The sequence below is a fragment of the Erpetoichthys calabaricus genome, chromosome 12 (assembly GCF_900747795.2).
Source record: "Erpetoichthys calabaricus chromosome 12, fErpCal1.3, whole genome shotgun sequence".
NCBI lineage: Eukaryota > Metazoa > Chordata > Cladistia > Polypteriformes > Polypteridae > Erpetoichthys > Erpetoichthys calabaricus.
This window is the reverse complement of record NC_041405.2, coordinates 39,989,180-40,013,833: the sequence shown is the minus strand read 5'-3', so window position 1 is coordinate 40,013,833 and position 24,654 is coordinate 39,989,180. Positions and strand designations below refer to the sequence as shown.

Below are 24,654 nucleotides of genomic sequence, written 5' to 3'. Positions count from 1 at the left end.
ATACCTTTCTTCATTGTTATTCAGTCATGTAATCTTTCAATTAATATGGCAAATGTCATTAGGAAGTGGTCATTTACCTTCTTGTTTCCTTGTCAACTACTAGACACCGGATACCATGACGAAGACAGTAAATCCCACCAAAAACAGCACACATCCTGTATGGAAACAGAGACATTATAAAAAGGTTATAAAGTAAGTTACTTAAAAAACTAAAATATTTAAGTGTAATTGATCACTCTTAAATATTTACATCACACTTAGCATTAAAATCCAGGTTTTACATTAAGGTACTTGTTCTGAAAAAATATTTGTTTGTTATTTAAATTATTGCAGTTCTCAATACCGGTAGCTACTGACCATTTTTCTTTGAAATATTCTATTAAGGAACTATGAACTATGCTGCTTCCCCTAGTCATTTTAAATGGAGATATTTAAGTGAATGGGATCAAGATATCCACTCTGACAGTCACAGTACCACACTATCATGTTACATTACAGGTAATTACATAAACATGTGCAGTAAAACAATGGGTATGCCAAAATTTAACGCATCCAGGTGGCCATCCGTAACTTTAATTCAAATGAATGTGTAATATTAAAGCTTATTTTGCGCTGCAAAATTGTTAAGTTGAGTTGGCTTTTTCCCATCCATTGTCATTAAGTTCACATATACTGAAAATCTCAAGTCTTCTGTCTGCATAATTTCTTTTGCCGTTTAGCTGGATTTTATAGATCTGTCTACCTCTATAACTTTAAATTACATTTGCATATGAACGTTAATACTGTGTGGGAATGTACTTCCCCTTTACAGTTTTAGATGTGAAAATAGCTATGAAATGGTTAGACATAATTACTATTTTGCAGTGAGATCAATTATTAGTTTGGAAGGGCGTCAGGCATTTAATACTTGAAATTTTAACTTATTTCTCAAATTTCTGTAGAACTCTAAGTTTAGAAAAACAAAAAATGATATTTTACTTCAGTGACTTAAATGGCTGCAAGCTCAGTATCAAGATCTTAGAAACCAAGAACGCATTTACTCAAGGCATTGTCGAGATTAAGAAAACCTTAATGAATACAATATTGTTAAGATATAACCTCTAAGGAATCTCTTCGACATCCATTGCTTGCTCTACACATATAGTGAACATGAATAATTTTGTATCCCAAAAAAAAACAAAAAAAAAAACAACAACAACGTCTTAGGAGGTGAAGAATTTTGTTTAAAATATTTGCCTCTGCCATAAAAGATTAGGTTTCTTTACTAGAAGGATTTCAGAAATTATAGATAATTGGTAGTTTTTGTCCCAACTAATAACTGGATACTATTTCCATCACAGTCAATCTCAGTGGCAGTCTTATGTTGTAAAAGTGAGAGCTGCATGCTGGGTGACATTATAACATACTTAAGTAAAAAACAAATAAACAAAGTTTGTACATTAATATTTTTCACTTAAATGTAACGAAATACTTAAAGCTCTTATAAAAGAAGTATAACTACTGTTGCTCACTACAAAAGCATTACAACAAGACGAAAACAGGCCATTCAGCCCAACAAAGTTCACCAGTCCCATCCACTCATTTCTTCCAAAAAACAATCAAGTCGAGTTTTGAAAGTCCCTAAAGTCTTACTCTCTACCACACTACTTAGTAGCTTATTTCAAGTGTCTATCGTAAAGAAAAACTTCCTAATGTTTGTGTAAAATTTACCATTACAAATTTTCAAATTGTGTCCACGTGTTCTTGATGAACTCCTTATAAAATAACAGTCTCGATCCACTGTACTAATTCCCTTCATAATTTTAAACACTTCAATCATGTCACCTTCTAATCTTCTTTTGCTGAAACTGTATAGGCTCAGTTCTTTTAATCTTTCCTCTTAATTCAACCCCTGTAGCCCTGGAATCAGCCTAGTCGCTCTTCTCTGGACCTTTTCTAGTACTGCTATATCCTTTCTGTAGCCTGGAGACCAAAACTGCACATAGCACTCCAGAAGAGGCCTCACCAGTGCATTATAAAGGTTGAGCATAACCTCCTTGGACTTGTATTCCACACATCGGGCTATATAACCTAACATTCTGTTTGCCTTCTTAATGGCTTCTGAACACTGTCTGGAAGTCAATAGCTTACAGTCCACTATGACTCCTAAACCCTTCTCATAAGGTGTACTCATGATTTTCCGACCGCCCGTTGTATATTCAAACCTAACATTTTTACTTTCTATGTGTAAAACTTTATATTTACTGACATTGAATTTCATCTGCCACAAATCTGCCCAAGCCTGTATGCTATCCAAGTTCTTCTGTAATGATATAACTGATTCCAAATTACCTGCTAATCCACCTATTTTGGCATAATCTGCAAACCTAACCACCTTGTTACTTACAGTTGGGTCCATAAATATTTGGACAGAGACAACTTTTTTCTAAGTTTGGTTCTGTACATTACCACAATGAATTTTAAATGAAACAACTAAGATGCAGATGAAGTGCAGACTTTCAGCTTTAATTCAGTGGGGTGAACAAAATGATTGCATAAAAATGTGAGGCAACTAAAGCATTTTTTTAACACAATCCCTTCATTTCAGGGGCTCAAAAGTAATTGGACAAATTAAATAACTGGAAATAAAATGTTCATTTCTAATACTTGGTTGAAAACCCTTTGCTGGCAATGACAGCCTGAAGTCTTGAACTCATGGACATCACCAGATGCTGGGTTTCCTCCTTTTTAATGCTCTGCCAGGCCTTTACTGCAGCGGCTTTCAGTTGCTATTTGTTTGTGGGCCTTTCTGTTCGAAGTTTAGTCTTCAACAAGTGAAATGCATGCTCAATTGGGTTAAGATCAGGTGACTGACTTGGCCATTCAAGAATTTTCTAATTCTTTGCTTTAATAAACTCCTGGGTTGCTTTGGCTGTATGTTTTGGGTCTTTGTCCATCTGTATCATGAAATGCCGCCCAATCAATTTGACTGCATTTAGCTGGATTTGAGCAGACAGTATGTCTCTGAACAAACTCAGAATTCATTCGGCTGCTTCTGTCCTGTGTCACATCATCAATAAACACTAGTGTCCCAGTGCCACTGGCAGCCATGCACGCCCAAGCCATCCCACTGTCTCCACCATGTTTTACAGATGATGTGGTATGCTTTGGATAATGAACTGTTCCACGCCTTCTCCATACTTTTTTCTTGCCATCATTCTGGTAGAGGCTGATCTTGGTTTCATCTGTCCAAAGAATGTTTTTCGAGAACTGTGCTGGCTTTTTTAGATGTTCTTTAGCTAAGTCCAATCTAGCCTTTCTATTCTTGAGGCTTATGAGTGGCTTGCACCTTGCAGTGCCCCTCTGTATTTACTTTCAGGCAGTCTTCCCTTTATGGTAGACTTGGATATCGATTACACCAACCCTCTGGACAGTGTTGTTCACTTGGTTGGCTGTTGTGAAGGGGTTTCTCTTCACCATGGAAATGATTCTGCGATCATCCACCACTGTTGTCTTCCGTGGACGTCCAGGTCTTTTTGCGTTGCTGAATTCACCAGTGCTTGCTTTCTTTCTCAGGATGTACCAAACTGTACATTTTGCCACTCATAATATTGTAGCAATTTCTCGATGGGTTTTTTCTGTTTTCGCAGCTTAAGGATGGCTTCTTTCACCTGCATAGAGAGCTCCTTTGACCGCATGTTGTCTGTTCACAGCAAAATCTTCCACATGCAAGCACCACACCTCAAATCAACTCCAGGCCTTCTATCTGCTTAATTGATAATGACATAACGACAGACTTGCCCACACCTGCCTATGAAATAGCCTTTGAGTCAATTGTCCAATTACTTTTGAGCCCCTGAAATGAAGGGATTGCGTTAAAAAATGCTTTAGTTGCCTCACATTTTTATGCAATCGTTTTGTTCGCCCCACTGAATTAAAGATGAAAGTCTGCACTTCAACTGCATCTGAGTTGTTTCATTTAAAATTCATTGTGGTCATGTACAGAACCAAAATTAGAAAAAAGTTGTCTCTGTCCAAATATTTATGGACCTAACTGTATATGTCAACACGTATTAAAGGCACAAAGTAGATAATACATATCAATACAGCAGATTAATATGTGTTTCTTCTACTTGCAAAAGTTAGAGATCTGGCTAAAGATGACGGTTACTAAGCTGTGATCTTCCATCACCTAGTACACCTGGACTAATTTACTGATATATAATGACATACAAAGAAGGTGAGTTTCACCATACTACACTGAATAAATGATTTGTTGTTTTATCTTAATATTCAGTGTCAGTAGTACATTAATATTTTGAGTACACTGAAATTAAAATAGTAAGTTAACTTAATGAAGAAATTGTATTAAATATTTAAATTTCATTTAAATCATTTATGTACAGACACTCACTTTAAGGTTGAAACATCAAAATCATTTTACAGTGTATATATAGTATATATATTTATAATGACAGTTATAAACAATTAGATTCAGATGCATTGTGAACATTACTAAAACAGCATTATTTTTATCAAAATTTAAATTTATTTTGCACGAAATGTCAATATTGGTGATGTATCTATAATATATCTTGTTTTGTCCTCTTCCATAATTCTTTATTTACTATGATATCAGGCCATCTCAGTTTTAACATCTTTCTCAAACACTTACTCCTAAAAACCTGCATCTTCTAAACTTTTTATGCACTAAGGGCTTTTGGTATTGTTGCGCCTAAATTACATACCTAGCTATTGCTTTGCTTATAAAGGAGTTGCAAATAGCTGAAGAGTACACTTTAAATTTTTAAAAGTATTTTTATGATTAAAAACTTTTGTTTTTGTACCAATATCAAGTAAATAAAACACTAAAAAAAAAACTGGTGCTTTAGGGATTTCTCCAGAACAAACTACATTTTACTCTACATAACCAAGACATTTTATGATGCACAACCACTGAATAATTTACTTTTGGGCCTAAATCTGCCAGCTATCATTGTACCAAATTTAGATGTCATATCCCATAGCACCGCAAAGTTAAAACTGTTTGGAGACATAGTGTCTCTCAAAATAAGTATTGCTGTAGTAGTTATATATTGTTTTTTTAAAAGAAGAACAAATATGTTATAACATATTTTATATATATATATATATATATATATATATATATATATATACACACACACACACACACCAGTAACAGCACACTGCACAATAATATGCAGTGAATACACTTGACTTGAGTATTCATAGTTTTAATACTCTTACTAGGTACGTTTAGCATTTGTTTGCTCAGAGATTGATACGCTTGCTGCTTCCTGAGCAGCTCTTTTTTCCCCACCTTAGTGGCCTGCTTCATCTCTTCTTTCATTGGCAACTTTTCACGTTACAACTGATTAAGTCAGTGTTTGTGTTGCAAATACTTAATACGTTTTAATTTTTCACTCTTCAATCTGCCTCAAGAATGATTTAAGATATGAAGAGGAAGGGGAAGCGACGGCAAATGTGGTAAAGATGAGAACAGTGCATGCACAGCTGCTCTGCTGGCCGCTGCCGAGAGTTGATTCTACAATAAAATAAAAATAAAAAGAGAGATGTAATCTTACATCTTGCCTGAAGAAGGGGCCTGAATTGCCTCGAAAGCTTGCATATTGTAATCTTTTACTTAGCCAATAAAAGGTGTCATTTTGCTTGACTTTTCACTACATTCTTAATGGCTAACAATGGTGTAACACCCTAGAACCTTATATATAATTTTTGTTTTTTTTCTTGCTGCGGTTAGTTTATTCCAAGTGAAATGCAAGGAAAAAAAACTAAGAACATACATATATTTTCATATCAGCTTCTTCCAGTATTGGGTTACGGGGGTGAGGACAATACCTTTCCTGGAAGCCCTTTCAGGTTTGAGCATGATTAAAAACCGGATATGTAATATTGCCTGTAATCTAAGATAAATTTGAAAGAGCACCTTTTAGATCACCTCAGCTTTTCCTTCAAATTTAATCAGTTGAAATGCAATGAATGACCTAAAATGGTGAAAAGGTAAGCAGTATAAATGTAATGAATTATTATTATTAAACTGCCAGAGGTTTAAATTTAAAGTTTAGGTTAGATATTTATATGAGCCTTTTTCAGGGAAATAATACTAACACCCGGGGAAATAGGACTATTGACCTACTGTATGCAAACGTTAAAGATGCATACAGCGCCACCCCGCTGCCTGCGCTTGGGAAAGCAGATCATAACCTGGTTCTGCTTCAGCCTCACTACAAATCAAGAGTGAGGGAGCTACCTACAACCACATGCTCATTCAGGAAGTGGTCCCCTGAGGCAGAGCAGGCTCTGAGAGAATGCTTTGGAACTACGGACTGGGATATCCTGCAGGGGTCACATAGTGAGAACATTGAGGAGGTTGTTGACTGCACTACTGACTACATCAACTTCTGTATGGACATTGTAGTTCCAGTAAGAACAGTACGCTGCTATGCTAACAACAAGCCATGGATTACAAGTGACATCAAGGGCCTTTTGAACCAGAAGAAAAGGGCTTTTAAAGGCGGTGACCAGCATGAGCTCAAGCGCGTGCAGAAGGAACTCCGAGTCCAGCTCAGGGCAGCGAAGGAGCAGTACAGGAGAAAGCTGGAGCAGAAGTTGCAGAATAACAGCATGAAGGAAGTGTGGGATGGGATGAAGATCATCACTGGCTGCCACCATCGAGAGAGATGTGAAGAGAGCAAACCAGATGAACAACTTCTTTAACAGGTTTGACCACCCTAACCCACTCTCACCTCAGAGTACTGCACCCTCCAACCATCCTTCTGCTGATAGCAGCATAGGAGAGAGTTTCCCCCAACCCACAATTACAGCAGCGCAGGTGAGCAGAGAGCTGAGGAGACTTTGTGCCAGCAAAGCAGTGGGTCCAGATGGAGTATCGCCACGACTGCTGAAGGCCTGTGCTTTGGAGCTGGGGAGCCCTCTACAGCGCATCTTCAAACTGAGCCTGGAACAGGGGAGAGTCCCGAGGCTTTGGAAAACATCTTGCATCACCCCCGTCCCAAAGATATCTCGTCCTAGTGAGCTGAACGACTTCCGGCCTGTTGCTCTGACGTCACATGTGATGAAGACCATGGAGTGGCTGCTGCTTCACCACACCCTCAACCCTCTGCAGTTCGCATACCAGGAGAAGGTGGGAGTGGAGGATGCCATTATCTACATGCTACACCGATCCCTCTCCCATTTCGACAGAGGCAGTGTAAGAATTATGTTTCTAGACTTCTCTAGCTCTTTCAACACCATCCAACCTATGCTCCTTAGGGACAAGCTGACAGAGATGGGAGTAGATTCATACCTGGTAGCATGGATTGTGGACTATCTTACAGACAGACCTCAGTATGTGCGTCTTGGGAACTGCACGTCTGACATTGTGGTCAGCAACACAGGAGCGCCGCAGGGGACTGTACTTTCTCTGGTCCTGTTCAGCCTATATACATCGGACTTCCAATACAACTCGGAGTCCTGCCACGTGCAAAAGTTCACTGACGACACTGCTATCGTGGGCTGCATCAGGAATGGGCAGGAAGAGGAGTATAGGAACTTAATCAAGGACTTTGTTAAATGGTGCGACTCAAACCACCTACAACTGAACACCAGCAAAACCAAGGAGCTGGTGATGGATTTTAGGAGGACCAGTCCCCTCATGGACCCTGTGATCATCAGAGGTGACTGTGTGCAGAAGGTGCAAACCTATAAATACCTGGGAGTGCAGCTGGATGATAAATTGGACTGGACTGCCAATACTGATGCTCTGTGTAAGAAAGGACGAGCTGACTATACTTCCTTAGAAGGCTGGCATCCTTCAACATCTGCAATAAGATGCTGCAGATGTTCTATCAAACGGTTGTGGCGAGCGCCCTCTTCTACGTAGTGGTGTGCTGGGGAGGCAGCATAAAGAAGAGGGACGCCTCACGCCTGGATAAACTGGTGAACAAGGCAGGCTCTATTGTAGGCACGGAGCTGGACAGTTTGACATCCATGGCAGAGCGACGGGCACTGAGCAGGCTCCTGTCAATAATGGAGAATCCACTGCATCCACTAAACAGTATCATCTCCAGACAGAGGAGCAGCTTCAGCGACAGACTGCTGTCAATGTCCTGCTCCACTGACAGACTGAGGAGATCGTTCCTCCCCCACACTATGCGACTCTTCAATTCCACCCAGGGGGGTAAATGCTAAAATTATACAAAGTTATTGTCTGTCTGTATACCTGCATTGTTATCACTCTTTAATATTGCTCTTTATCAGTATGCTGCTGCTAGAGTATGTGAATTTCCCCTTGGGATTAATAAAGTACGTACGTACGTACCTACCTACGTACCTACCTACCTACCTACCTACCTACCTACCTACCTACCTACCTACCTACCTATCTATCTATCTATCTATCTATCTATCTATCTATCTATCTATCTATCTATCTATCTATCTATCTATCTATCTATCTATCTAATGGGTTACAACCTACAGATGCTTGGCTGCAATTAAAGTAAACTAAGCCTTGCAAGTTGAAGCAAGCAATTTGAATAGGTGTCCCAATTTCTGTTGATTATTTAAAAACCCTTTATCTATCTTAAAGCAGAGTTGGAACAGACTGTGTTACTGCACCCTCTGAAGTAATACTTGAACAATATTCCAGTTATAATGGCAAGAAAATGTCAATTAACAAATGAAATGAGACACAGCATTATTACCCTTAGACATGTAGGCCTTTCATTAAGAGAAATTGGGGGAAAAAAAAAAAAAACAGTATCAGTGAGTACAGCGGTGTCCTACATAATCCAAAGGCAATTGGAACCTGATAGGAGGAGATCTGGAAGACCCAAAGTCACAACTCAATTTGAAGGTCAGATAGGTACCTCACAGCACAACAGCTTCAAGCACAGCTGAACAGTGGTTGAAAAAAGCAAGTCTCTATTTTTACAGTGAAGAGGAGACTTTAAGCTACAGGTTTGACAGGGTCAGTGGCAGTAAGAAACTACTGATGGACTACTGCAAACTGGACAGTCTCTTCACAGCAAAAACCGAGACTTGCTTTAATTTGACCACTGCTAAACTGTGTATAAGCCTTTGTACTGCGAAGCGCCTATCAAGCAAGCTGGTAACCCTCAGAAACTTGTCTTCTGATGCTGTTGTGACTTTGGGTCTGACAGATCTCTTCCTATTGCTTTCCTCACTTTCTACTCTATCAGACAAATGGAAAAGATACTGCAAACTAAAAGACTCGTGAAAAGAATAACTCGTTAAGAAAAACTTGGCAAAAATTATTGTGATATCTTTAAACAGTATTTAAACATTTATAATATCATGTCTCTTAAAATGTTTTCTACTTACCTTTAGTTATAAAATTATGAAACACATTAATTACACTATTGAAAGAAATATATAATCATCAAAAAAAACAAAACACCACCACCACACAACACTGTTCAGTCCCTTGAAAAACCTTGGGCTAGGGACTGGTTAGGTTAGAAATGGACTAGCCATAAAAGTGGAAAACATAAAAATTTTAACTCCTTGGTAATTTTCGGAGAACTACACTACCAGCGAAAAGTCTGGATTCATCCAGAAATGTTCAGGAGTCTAAGAAAAATTATTTTAATCATTGCCAAGACATTACTAGTTTTGCTAATGGATATTGCCACTTGAAATTAACAATTTTTTTATATATTATTTACATAACACTACAAAGCCCCATTTTCAGCAGCCATTGATTCAGTGTCCTAATGGTCAATTCCTTAAGCACATTCTTAACTAGTTATTTTAAATGTTAATTGGTTATTAGAAAAACATTTGTCCCAACATTCATTTTCCTCACTCTTACCTTTAACTCACCCTTTTCTTTCCTCTGCCCAGTCTTTTTCTTCTGTACTAGCTGCTTTAGCTGGGCTTGCCCCTGGCCCAGTAGCCCTCGCTCAGTTCTTACGGAGGTCAGGCAAGGCTGACTCCATCATTAACATTTTACAGCCAGATGTCTTGCCTGACACAAACCCACTCTATTTATATGGGCTTTGGACAAGCACCAAGTTGGGCTCACTTGCCAAAATGTATGCAAATACCTCTAAAATTAATGTTTACGATGCTCTTTAATCATGTTTGAATTAATTAATTTGTACTTTTAAACCATGGAACAGAAAGTTAAATCACGGAAAATGTGCATCTTTGTCCCAAACATTGTTGTAGGCACTTTATCTAATGCAAAACATATAGCACAGTATAATAAACCAAATTACATTTAATCTATTAGTATTACCTTAAACAATGCAAAAATAGAGTCACAGTTCCAGTAAGTAATTTGCACAGGATCACAAGAAAAAACAGATTTACAGATCTGATCTCCAGATTTTAAACCTTTAATCTAAACTTCTGCTATTTTAGCATATTAACTAGAATATTAGGACATTTTTGTCACTATCCAAGGTTAGTCAAATATACTAAAAAGTAATCAAAGGAAAACTGATATGTTTTCTTCCAAACAGCAAAGTGTGAGGTTTAGTCATAAAACTCTACTAGATCGGAAGTGTAAAAATCCTTGTCAATTATGATGAATAACAGCTATAATTATTATGAAGTACAGTGAGCAAGTGTACATACCTACAGAAACACTGTGGGATTTCTCCAAGACCATAAAGGGGAAAAAGAAAAGGTGTATTTCCATATCGACCAAGACTCTGTAGGAAATGCTGAGTTGCTCGAAGGCCTTCTGTGGTGAGATCAGTGTCTAAAACCATAGCGATTGAGTGGAGAATGAAATTTGCAAGGTTTGTTGTCAGGTTCTTGGTCTTTAAAAAGTCTGAAAAGGTGCGTTCCTTGAAATCTTTAACAACCAAACAAATATAATGTTAAGTATATAACCAAATAGTTTTAAAAATAAATGTAATATAAATCATATAAATACATTTTAAACTTTTCTCACAATGGTACATATTTTCCTCCTGCAGTTTGCAGTTTATTGTTAAACTAACTTAAAAACAACTATTTTGCTCAAATGTGTTTGCCAATAGATAAAAAAGCATACATATAGCAGTGCTAAGGACTAAATATACATAAAGAACGGGTAAAACCTTACAATGTAATTTATTATGTGCAATCTTTTCATGTTAAATTATATTCTGGAGAAAATCAGACGCATAGTTATATAATTCAAAGTGGATAACAAAAAACGAGATACAGATTAGATCTTATCACACATATGCACCAGAGGCTCACCTACGGTATGTGGTGCCGTCCCAAAACGAGATGGGGCACTGTTGTTAACAGTCTTGGCTCCTTGTTCCCACCACAGCTTTGAGAAACCGGCCCTTGAAGGCAACGGAGCCAAAGAAGACATGCCCCTTCTGGTCTGCCCGATATAAATGGGAGACTCTCCCAGAAGGTGGCGTCTCATTTGGACCTGACCATGCAGGACAGAGTCTTTGAGAATGTCACAAGAGCGATTTAGAAGGTAACTAGCCTATGACTGCAGTGTTATTGAGCTTGGGTTTTTTTTATATTAAACAGGATTTTGCCCAGTTGGTACCCCAACCAATCCTGGACTCGCCCTGCAACAATCTTTGGACCATAAAGAGTTAATTTACACTATTTGTCACTATTATAAATCAGTAGCACAATCACACACCATTTATTGCAGACACCAAATGGTTTGACATGGGGGAAAATTTAGAAGAGTCCTGGGATCTCAAAGTTAATTTGCAATGAAACAGAAAAACATTTTTATTTGTTAGCAAAAGTTCATTTCATTTAGAAGATAAATCAGCATTTAAAAGATTACATACTGAAACAAACACTTCCTCAACATGTGCACATATACATAATCTTATAATTCTCAAACACCACATTAAAATCAATAACTGTAACAATTACCACAAGATTTTGTGAACTGTGAAAAAATATCAATTTTTAATATGTTAAAACAAATTAACATTATTTGAAGCAATATTCAAATGCAATGAGAATATGTTTAGTCTCTTATATTTAAATTTGTTTACTTATCTTAACAGAATGTAACAATTTTTACAGGGTATAAAGATTCATATTAAATATTATCTTTCTAAATAAAACAACAACATTGGATGTGATATATAAAAATAGTAAAAAGTAAAATCATAATGAACTACCTGCATATTCTTCAGGATGTTGCTCATACTCAATACAAAAACTGAGAAATTTCATAAGCATTCTTTTCTCAACCACAGTAAGCTGTTTGCTTCCAAAGACATCTGCTCGAGAGCATGGCACCTAGAACATCATTAGTAATTAGGCATAACTTGGATAAAAATTATAATAGCCGAAGCTTAAAATATTTTTTAGTATGTTTCACATTTACTTGCAATAGGTATCTAAATAATTCATTAAATATTTGGGGGAAAATGGGAAAAAAAGCTTTATGAGTACAATATTAAAAAAAAGCTAAAAAAAATAATAAAAATTATACAAAATAAAGGAATTTGCAGAAGAGTCTGGTTGTAAGAGGAAACTACACCACTTGCTGAGAAAATTATTAAAAAGTAGTATTAAACTTGTTTGTGTTATTAAGTTTATTTTTGTTTATTTTCGTGACTTAGTTGATTGTGTATTATTGTGACTTAGCTGATTTGGTTTCCATAATCACTAAGTCCACAAATTTTTATCAAGAAAGATTTACAATGCAGACAAGAAGGGAACAAACAGCACACTTTCCCCACACCAAAGAGAACTGCACACAAGGTTATATCACGCAGCTGAAAATTTACAACTGTGAGTGAGCATGCCCTTCTATGGCTTTGCTATCTGCTGTAATACACATTTATCTGTACTCTTACTGCACCACAGCTTTGCTAAGTTGAAATAGTACTACCAAACATCATGAGACCCTTACGCCAAATTAGGAGTTTTAAATGAAACTGGAAGCCCTCAAGAGACTCAGTACAGTATTTGGTTTCAAAGGACTTATTTATCCAGTATCTGGTCTGCCTGGTTTAAAAAGTAACTGCATTATTAGTTACTTACCATTCCACTGAACACATCTAGATCTGACTGCAGCCAAAAGAGGTGATAATGGAATTTGTGAAAATCGGCAAAGGGTTACAAAGGAATTTCTAAGGCTCTGGGACTCTAACACACACCAGTGAGAATTACTATCTCCAAAATGAGGAACAATTTGAACAGTGATGAATTTTTCCAGGAATGGCTGGCCTGAAAAAATTATTCAAAGGGCACAGCAATGACTCATTCAGAAGGTTACAGAGTATGCCAGAATAACACATTAAAATACAGCTGGCCTCTCTATCCTCAGCCAGGGTCAGCATTCTTAAATCCACAGTAACAAAGAGATGGGATTTGTAGGAGAGCTGCAAGGTGGAAACCTCTGCTATCCAACAGTAACAGTGCTCATCTTGCATTTGCAAACAAACACCTGGATAATTCCCAACCCTCTGTAATAATGTTCTATGGAAAGATGATTCTTGACATAGCACTTGACAGTAAGAATATCATACTTTCAATAAAACATGAGAGTGTTAGTGTGAGGGTGTAATGAAGATTAAAAAAATTATACCAGGAATGAAAAGAATTAACCGAGTGAAGGACTAAACAACATATATTTGTTTTCTGAAACACTGCAAGGTTTAGTGACTTCCACATTTCTCTTAATACGAACATTGACAGTTGCTACATTGTGAAATGTACTTGGGAGACTGAAGTCTTCCTTGTTCTTCCATTTGATCCACAGAGAAGCACATTGAAATAATCTTTTTTTTTTTTTTTTTTTTTTTGTTTGCAGCATGATGTTATTTAATACACAAGACGGCAGCAGAAATACTATTCCAAACATTATTTTTATTATTATTTGTATATCATAACATAATAGCTTTCCTCAGGTCACAATCGAAATGAACCATTTTTGCATAGAATTCTGAGCCTGATACAGCTTTGGGGTTAAAACCAAAGAGATGAAATCTCCCAAACTAGGGATGCACCGATACCACTTTTTTGGAAAACGAGTACGAGTACGAGTACTTGCATTTCAGTACTCGCCGATACAGAGTACTTGCCGATACCGAGTACTTAATAAAAACATGATTTAAATTTACAGGTAACAGCTTTAGTCATATAATTTAACAAAAAAAAACAAGAAACTCTCGTCTATCCACTGGGAGGTTAGGCTAATTAGCGACACGGGCTAACACTGCTTGTCCAAATATCCGTGGTGAAACTAAACGCAGAGAAAGCTTGCAGTAGGCTGTGGATATGTTTTTTCACGGAGTCGTGTAGTTTAGGCAGCTCCGTGTCAGTCATGTAGTGGCGGCTTGGGACATCATATCTTGGCTCCACAACATGGAGGAGACGCAGGAATCCCACATTTTCTACCTCCGAGAGTGGCTGGTCACTCAATGCAATGTACTCGATAATTGCCTGTGTTATTTTCACAGCACGTGGATGGTCTCTGGACATTTTCTCTCGTCTTGCAAGAGTTTGCTGCAGCGTGGGTTGTGTTGGTTTAGAAGTGTGGGTAAACTCTTTGTACTCGTTGTCGTGTTGGGATTTTAGGTGCTTGATTAAATTACTTGTGTTAAATGCGCTACCTTTTGAGCTTCCTCTGGACAATTTCGCTGAGCACAATTTGCAGTCCGCCTTTGTTTTGTCGTCTTCATTCACTTTGAAATAGTTCCACACGGCTGACATGTCTCGCCTCGCCTTGCCTTCTCCCCGCTCTGAGCTGCAGCCGGGGCCTGGGGGTGGGCACTCGGCGCCTGTGATTAACCCCTTACACGCCGCTCAAACATAGACATTTCTCAGACCGTGGTATCGGTCCCCGGTATCAGGGGACTTTTAACGAGTACGAGTACTTTAGAAAATGTGGTATCGAGGCCGATACCAGATACCCGTTTCGGTATCGGTGCATCCCTATCCCAAACCCTTAGTCATTTGAAAACTCTGTTAAGCCGATGTCACATTAAGTGACTTCTAGTCATGGATATGTCAGATTAATTACTAGCTATTTGGCATTTAGCGTTCACGTGCTGACTATGTAGCAAAGCTGTGCTCTCTGTTTTTTTTTTTGACATCATGCTGCCTGATGAAGACAGCACTGTGGGAAAGTTTAACAACTGTGTTGAGTTTAGTAGCAACAGCAGGCCTTTTTACTTTCTTTTTCATTTTGTCATGGTACGTAAAACTAAAAATATCATACATGCGCAGTTCTCTTCTATTTGTGAGGTTCAAAGTCTCTTGTCACTGCCTTCTATGCGCTCTTCCACTCTTATGCACATAGAAGTCTGCCCCAACGACTAAGGACAAAATCGCTGGCTGTGTCACGTTATAGGATCACCTTTACGGAACCATGTTGCTGGCTGCCTCTGACACATTAAGATTATGTAAATCATGGCCACGACTGCAAATTGCCAGAAGAGTCATCTAATGCGACGTGGCCCTTAAGTGCCAATGTAGCAAATGTGGATTCTTGGGAAGATAATTGAATATATGACTGGAGATAACCAACTACACATGAATGATTTGCTATATCTATCTATCTATCTATCTATCTATCTATCTATCTATCTATCTATCTATCTATCTATCTATCTATCTATCTATCTATCTATCTATCTATCTATCTATCTATAATTCACACCACGGCTGAGTGTATAAGTCATTGGAACGGGGTAGGTTTAAGAAGCACAAACGCTCCTCTTCTGTCCAGGAAGATAGCATTGGGGGAATGAGTGACATAGTAATTATACAAGCCCACACATTGAACTGGGACAGAGACACTAAGAAAGTTGTAAGATAGGAGGACCAGCCAATGATCTGGCTACAGAAAGAGCTGACCAGAAACTTTGTGTAACTACTAAAATTATGGACACCTGAACTGACAAACACATTGCAGAATTATTGCTGAGCTTCATCTGCTTTCAGATCAGAAGGATGTTATAAGTTATACTGGTATGAAAAGCCAAATCTGCCAATGTTTTCTTTTCTTGAATAATTTCAATATAAAAACTCTTGAGAAGCAGGAAAGCATCTTTAAAAGACATATATAACAGTCATATTGAATTAACAGTTAATCCATTAACATCCATTAAGACATTACCTATGTCTTCATACCACAGTATGAAGGAAGCAGGAGCCAAAACCTATATAATAATGTTTACTATCAAACTGAAAAGCTGACAAAACCTAAAGAGAAAAAGTTATTATTTTTCTTTTGCTATTGTTACTGAACAATCTTAATACATTCAGCAAATATAAAATAATTTTACATTGCACTTCAGGATTCCAGATCATACTGTAATAATTTCTTTCTGAAAGTCTAATGCACAAAAAATAATGGTCATATATGGTACCAAATGATTGGTTCCAGTGGTTTCCTCAGTGACTGACACTAAATAGACATTTTTTTAAAAAAGAAGAATTCTTTGATTTGTTTTGATTTAATGTGAACTTTTGTTAATAAGGCCCACATAACTAGATGGGAATTCTTATATTTGCCCTTTGTTGTTAAGATGTTTCATTTTCGATAATCAGCAATCACAGACACACCTTTTGTACTAGGAACGCTATAATGGTCTTAAAGTTACACTCCAATGAAATTAAATCCATAGAAATAAAAGTGGGAACTAATTTGTGTTCAGGATTAAAAGGTAACAGACCTTGTTCTGTAAAGTGCCCTTTCTCCTCTATTCAGCCACTACCTACCAAAAGGTCTATGCACATCACTGCTGCAGTTATTTTTGTTATTGGTTAGAATCTTGTTTTGGGAATATCCCAAATCAGTCTATTGTTAGTAATGATTGGCATTCTCATTTTCTTTGTTATAATTTCTTATTGATATCTTTCATTGGAGCCTTTAGCCAACAGCAGCGTTTTATATAAACTTGTGTATGTTTTGAGAAAATTTCTGGCTTTATTCAATTATAAAATTCTCTGTCTACTTTCATTTGTGTTTTGCTACAATTTCAACCACAAATGGCTATTTTTATTTCTATCTTATCTGAAGCTGCTAGACAAATTCATTACAGCAATAGGAAACCAAACAACAAAAGTGCTACGCAAATACATGCAAAGCTATTACTCAGTCACCTAAAATCCGCCTGCCCCGTTAGTGTGCTCCCCACTGAATGAGTCTCATGCTGCATGCGAGTACTTAAGCTGCAGTTACCGTAGTGATTATAGTATGACACAAAAAGTTTTATTTTTCTGTGTGCAATATCACAATTAAGATGGAAGGATCCACAAGTAATTCTTCCACAACCCTGCCTTCTTCAAACTCCGTTGCAGACAACTAAAATTTCTTGGGGAAAAATCATTTGCCATATTTAAAAGACCTGTTTGGCTTTGAAAGAAATCTGCTTTTGTCAAGTGAAATATTGGTTTTCATGAACTCTTCATCAAAAACACATAGAAGCAAGGGCCAGTTTACACTTCACACTCAGAATGTGTACGCATCATGGCTGACACCCATTCACAGTGTTCATTTGATGCTTCCTCTGAGCATGTCCTTAGAAATTAATGTGATGCGTGCGCAAATTGCAGTACCAGCAAAAAGTTGGGGGGCACAGTGTGATCAAGTCGGAATGTTACGTCAGAGTCTGTTTACTATCTACATGTAGTAGAAAGCCACTTTGCTGATCCTACAGGATCAATGTGCATGCTTTGATGTTTGATGAATGATTCAATGTGGTGAAGTAGAATGCCGACATACAAATGCATTCGTGGTACCTTTATATTCAAGCGTTGCATATTCCCCAATGTAATGACATGATACATTTTAAAAGTCTCACATACCATATTTTTTTTGCACGTTCACAACAGTATCAGAATGTACAGCAGTGTATTTGAACCAAATAGAAAAAAAAAATAAGGACACAGTGAAAAGGTCTATTTTATGATTAAAGTGGAAACTTCGGTTTTAATCTCAAAGTTTACTTTATCATTAAAGCAGACCATCTTAAAAGTCATCTTAAAACCGACCCACTTTTTAATCGCTACATGCTTCTGGGGCTTCTGAACTGACAGCAGCAATCTTCACACAGAACACATTAAATCTATGATATTCCAGATCTGCACATTTCGAATCCTTAGATTTATACTTAATACCACTTTCATGATGAAACACTTTAAAGTATGTATATTACATTTTACAGATAGATTATTAACTTCATTTAAATAATAAATACTGGTAATAATTACACTCATTTTCTCACTGTAATGATATCTCGCACTGCCATCTGGTGGAATCTCCCAGATTTACATAACGTACATGCGCAAGTATAAACAATACACCACTTGGTTAGAAGTAGCATCCGCTGAAGCTTGCATCGCATGAAGTATAAACCCGGCCTAAGGGCAACTGCTGCTTACCTAAGCAAAGCTTGAGAGAATATTTGAAATCGCTTCTCACCACACTAAACAGAATAAGAGAATAGCATGTGTGGCGCAGGCAAATTTGAGATTCTATTTAGTGTGGTGGGATGCAATCTTGTATCCAGCCAGCTAACGGATGCACTATGTTACAAAAATTAATTTCAAGTAACACCTTTTCCTCAAAGATACTGTATTTTTAAGGCTGTACCTAAACCAAACTTGTACAAATACAATAATTAAGCCCATCCTTCACTAAGCCATTCTCTACTGCACATTGGCTTTACTTAAAATAGAATATACACATCATTCTGTGTGGGCCTTAGAGGGCTGAAGGTTGAGAGGAAACAACAAACTGCTTAGAGGAGTGTTCAATAACTTGTCTACCTGAGTATGAAAGAAAGTAACAAGCAAGTTGAAACAAGTCTGGGTATGCTGTGACATGTCTTAAGGTTACTCATGCACAATTGTGGCTCAGTGCGAGTCTAACATTCCAAGAGACGGGATGTCAGGAGAGTCCTTGTGTGAATCAAGTAAGAAAATGCTAGATTTGGAGCAATGTTCAGTGATGAAATTTCTCACAAAAGTGCAGTTTATGGTGAGTGTGCCCCATCATCCCACAAAGTAAAAGCCTGGAGCAAGCAGTTTAAGTGGGGTAGAGGGGTAAGTCCATTGAAGATGATCCTCACACTGGACAGCCTATGGACTCGAAATGTGCAAGAAAGTAGAGGATTTAATTTTGTCAGACAGAAGAAATAATCCAAAATAAGTTGAAGAAATGGGCATCTCTGCAGGTACAGTTTGGAAAAAAATTCATGAAAAGTTGGGCATGTCAAAAGTCAGTGCAAGATGGGTTCCAAGAATGCTGACGCCATGTCAGAAGGTCAGAAGGTCATGAGATTCCAGTGCTGTCAGGAGAACTTGGAGATGCTCCATGGAGACCAAGTGAATTTTTTTTCATCGTTTGGTGTCTTGAGATGAGACTTGGGTCTATCATAGACATCCTGAGTCCAAAATGGAGTCAATGTAGTGGAAAGCACAAGTCACCCACCACCCCAGAAAAGTTCAAGAAAGAAACATCTGCAGGCAAAGTCATGGCAACTGTCTTCTGGGATATTTAAGGACTTTTTCTTCTGGAGTCCATGCCACACAAGACAACCATAACCGGGAAGGGTTATGCCAACAGAATGATTGCTTTGCAGGAGTCAATCAAGGAGAAAAGATGAGGGAAAACTCTCAGCAGGCGTGCTGCTTCTTCACAACAATACACCGATTCACGTCATATCAGTCACAGGCTGCCATTCGAGAATGTGGATTCCAGCAGCTGAACCACTCACCCTACAGTCGTGACCTGGCTCCTTCAGATTATTTCCTGTTCCGAGTTTTGAAGAAACCTCTCTTTGGACAGTGGTTTTCAAGTGACATAAAGGCAGCTGTGACTTCCTGGTTTGAAGGTCAAACAAAGTTTTTTTGTTTTTTTTTTTTTCCCCAAAGGGATCAAAGACATTGCAGGAAAAGTGGATGAAGTGCATGGAGCTATCAGGGGATTATATTGAAAAATAAAACAAAAATATTTTGAAAACTCTTTTCTTTCCTACTGAGGTAGAAAAATTATTGAACATCCCTCATATACTGCTGTTAGTGTTTTCTTTTTAAGTGGTTTTCAAACAAAGAAGGCAGTCTGGATTATTTTTAGTGTGTAAGAATTTCTGACTATATATAAAATAACGAAAGATTCTATTTTCACTTCTGATGTTTAAGTAAACATATATTGGACACTGTACATATATAAGTATGGCTGTTGGGTATATAATACTGGACAGGAGAACTGTACATGAAACACCACATCACATGTGGTCAGATGTGGCAAATGTTTATGAATTTGATTTTTGATTAGTCTTGGTCTGATTTATTAAACCATTGAAAATTTACCTCAACCAAGCACTACCTGTTAGAAGGCTACTCTCTTGATCTGTCCCTATAAGCACAAAAGCTTAATCTGTCCTTCTATCACAACAAGTGCGTTTTTTTTTTAGTTTCAACAATCATAGCCATTGCAGCTGCAGTTTTGACTGAAAACTCTTATTCTTCTTTGGATTTGCATATTACAAATACATACAAACAAGATTAATTGTATTCAAAAATATCTTGGCTAACTTTACATAAAATACACTAGTGTCCACTGCTGTTTAGATTATTTGGTCATGAAATGTGTTGCAAAGTAATGATCTATTGTATAACTTCTATCGCCTAGGGAAACCTGAGATAGCAGACAATTGCAAAGACTACAGTTGAAAATGTATACATCTGCTGAAAACAATGTGTTTATTAATGCTAACTTGATTCAATTCTGTAGATTAAAAGCAAACTGTCAAGCTGTTTGTCCATTTATCTGCCCAGAATAAAAAAGATAAATTACCCTAGGTTCTTGTCTATAAGCCGGACTCGTGTATAAGCCGGAGACCAAAAATCATACGAATTTTTAAAATAAAATCTTATCATAGATAAGCCGGACTCATGGATAAGCCGAACGTACTATAACCTATAACTAATAGAAGGGAGGGAGGTCAGTGGTCTCACTCACACCCATTTAATTTCTTTAAGGGGGAAGAGAGTGTGAGATATTGGCGTCTCTCTCACTCCCCGCATGGCGCGGTTGGAGCGGCCGGAGCGCGTTCTTTCTGCTCTGGGCGTCGCCGAGTCAACACCTGCGCGTAGTGGTCATTTAAATTGTGATTTTATATGTAAGCATATTTAAATATATATTGCGGATTTTTTGCTGGTTCGCGGATTTCTGAGGACAATGGGTCTTTTAATTTCTGGTACATGCTTCCTCAGTTGGTTTGCCCAGTTGATTTCATACAAGGGACGCTATTGGCAGATGGCCGAGAAGCTAGATTGCTTACTTTTCTCTCTCTCTTGCGCTGACTATCTGTGATCCTGACGTATGGGGATTGAGCAGGGGGGCTGTTCGCACACCTAGACGATACGGACGCTGCTTCCTGAAAACGACATGCTGCACAGTGCTTCGCATACTTAAAAGCTCGAAGGGCACGTATTGATTTTTGACTGAAAAACAAACTCTGTCTCTCTCTCTCTCTCCCTGCTCCTGACGGAGGGGGTGCGAGCTGCCGCCTTCAACAGCTTTGTGCCTCGGTGCTTCGCATACTTAAAAGCCAAACAGCACCATTGATTTGTTTGCTAGAGATTGTTTTCTCTATCTATGTGACATTCTGTGCTCCTGACAGGCACTCCTTTGAAGAGGAAGATATGTTTTTTTTTTGCATTCTTTTAATTGTGAGACGGAACTGTCATCTCTGTCTTGTCATGGAGCACAGTTTAAACTTTTGAAAAAGAGACAAATGTTTGTTTGCAGTGTTTGAATAACGTTCCTGTCTCTCTACAACCTCCTGTGTTTCTGCGCAAATCTGTGACCCAAGCATGACAATATAAAAATAACCATATAAACATATGGTTTCTACTTCGCGGATTTTCTTATTTCGCGGGTGGCTCTGGAACGCAACCCCCGCGATGGAGGAGGGATTACTGTATAAGCCGATATTGTATTTTTTCATTTTCACAACTTTTTTCCTTAGATAAGCCGCGGCTTATAGACAAGAACTTAGGGTACATGTTTTACAGGTTTTCAATAAAGTATTGAAAATTGAAATGAAAGAAGACCTGTTCTTCTGTTCCTCAAATGCAACCACGTACTTCTATAGTACCGTGAAAGACACCAACAGGTATTCACACTTGAGGGCATATGCACAAATACATTAAGAACAAAATATTAAGAACATTTGTATTTGTTAATTTCTATAATTTATTGAACTATGAAATTTTTGCTTGAGATTAGAGATACATGTACACTACCACATGTCACTGTCCTGTTGTGTACACTTGTACTCAGTGACTGGTGAGGTCCTTTTCCATGCTTTAATCCATTGTCTAAAGTGAATCTGCAGAGGTACAGTAGAGAGTCTCATTTGCACCATCAGAGAATTAGCAAATTATGCCTGGAACTAGTTAAAAGTCTTGTTAATGCTTGGTTTTGAACTCAGTCTTGGATTCTGTCACTTTTATTTGGACTTGGTATTGATCCCTCTTTAGATTCGGTTCTGACTCAGTCTTGATTAGCTGTGGTCTTGGACTTGTCTAGGACTCAACAAAGGCAGATCTGATCACAACTCTAACAGGGGTTTGGATATGGATGGCCTTGTTTCACTAATATTCTGGAACAAGCTATATGTACATTCTCCTCTAGATTCTGTGTTAGCCAGCTGCTTTACTTCCGACACGGATATCAAAACAGACTAGCTATGGCATTTTTCACCTGATAACTTTAAGACAAGCCCAGAATTATAGTAAACGTCATAAGTCACATTATTCTAACATTGTGCCAAATGCCAAGAGCTAAAAGGGAAAAGGGCTTCAAACTTTATGTTTCAAACTAAATCCTCAATTAAAAAGTTAAAATCCAGACGTATTAAAAACGTCTACTATGAAGTTACATTGGACAAATATGTGATAACATTAAAAAAAAAAAAAACAAAAAAAAAAAACAATTTCAATAACTAGTCATTAAACTTTATTCAGGGACAGGTGAATATGTATGCAAGCTTAATACAGAATAACAAAATTTCTTGTGAAAAACCAAACATCTCTGTCTGAACCAACAAAACAGTGAATGGCAAACTGCTGCTGCTTCATTGTAAAAGTCTCAATTTGTTTCCTCAGCTGGAGGATATCCTCTCTGAGAGACATGTTTTCATCAAGTGCTAGGTCGACAACTGCTAGATCCAGAGCCAAAGTATAGTCATGGTCCTCGAGGATTTTATCATCCTCTTCCTTGCTCTGTGTATTATCCTCTGTCTGTGCCTTTCTCCTCTCCCAACCACCGGTCTTAACAGTGGAACTGAGAAATTGTTCCACTCAAACAACACTGGAAATACTCCCTTCTTCAGTAGTTGCCGCCCTGTCTCAGACCCTAGCTCACGAAAATCCTCTTTTTTAAAATGCCAGCTACAAACTGATATCAGGACTAACCATAAAGCTCTCTCTCCAGGTAGCGACAATCCATTTAGATTGGTTTTCTGCATCAGAGGGAAATATATGAAAACAAAGTACCTTGTTGTACTTTGTGCAACCTCGACATAAAGGTACACAACAATATTCAGCCATAGAGCTATCTATACGCTGAAACTTAAACGTCTTTTACTTGGAACATTCGCCACTAAACAAAAATTACAACTACAATTTGGACAACAAAAGTGACTGAGCAAGCTGAGATGTCACTGTAAGTACATCAGCACTACTGTGTGAATATACAGTGGCATGCAAAAGTTTGGACACCCTTGCTTAAAATGTCTGTCACTGTGAATAGTTAAGTGAGCAGAAGAAGAACAGATCACGAAAACACAAAAAGTTAAAGATGACTCATTTCTTTTCAGCATTTTATGCAAGATTAGTGAGAATTTACCACATAAAACAAGCAAGAATTCAAAATGTTTAGGTGGGAACAAAACTGGATGAAAAAGAAAGCAAAGGGTTGTAGTGAGTGTTAACTTTTTCTGAATTAAGAAAAAATTAGGTGATGTTTAAAGTAGTGTAACTCATGCACCAGTGCTTGGGTCGCTGCTCTTTTTAGTAAGCATAATCAAACTACATATGAACATAAACAACAAGCTGGTTAAGTTTGCAAATTACACCAAGTTGGTGGAAAAACATATATTGTACAACCAGGTAAACTGTTACCGAGGGATTTAAATTTAAATAAATGTAAGGTATTACACATAGGAAATAAAAATGTTGGTTTGAAAACACAGCGGGAGGCCTGAAACTTGAGAGTATCCCTTATGAGAAGGATCTAGGAGTTATAGTGGACTCTTTACCATCCACATCAAGACAGTGTAAAGATGCAACCAAGAAATACAGTAGGATGTTAAGTTATATATCATGATATGTGGACTATAAATCAAGGGAGGTTATGCTTAAATTACATAACATACTGGTGAAACCTTGCCTGAAGTACTATGTAGAAAACAATGTATGAAACAACATAGAAAGGTTTGAAAATGTCCAGATAATCTAGCTGAATACAATGAGTGAGCTTTTTGGGTTGAATGGCCTATTCTTGTCACAGTAGTTCTAATGTTCTAACTTCTACCAATCCATTATCTAGAGTCTCTTCCCCACACCACACTTGGGGATGCACATTATCTCCCTAAGGGACACATGAGTAAGATCTATTAATTCTCTACTACAATGCAGGTTCCTCTTCAG

General features: G+C 37.7%; 2 protein-coding genes across 2 annotated transcripts in view; both read right to left on the bottom strand.

Moving 5' to 3' along the window:
- The window catches only part of chm (CHM Rab escort protein), a 201,925-nt gene that overhangs the window by 88,170 nt on the left and 89,101 nt on the right, over positions 1 to 24,654 (bottom strand). The window contains exons 7-9 of the mRNA XM_051935363.1: positions 12,150 to 12,270; positions 10,627 to 10,849; positions 78 to 155 (exon numbers count right to left, since the gene is read on the bottom strand). Of these exons, the coding sequence (XP_051791323.1) occupies positions 78 to 155; positions 10,627 to 10,849; positions 12,150 to 12,270 (422 nt within the window). The remainder of the gene's footprint in view (positions 1 to 77; positions 156 to 10,626; positions 10,850 to 12,149; positions 12,271 to 24,654) is intronic.
- tmlhe (trimethyllysine hydroxylase, epsilon) overlaps positions 1 to 24,654 on the bottom strand; it is a 294,616-nt gene that overhangs the window by 269,789 nt on the left and 173 nt on the right. The window lies entirely within an intron of this gene.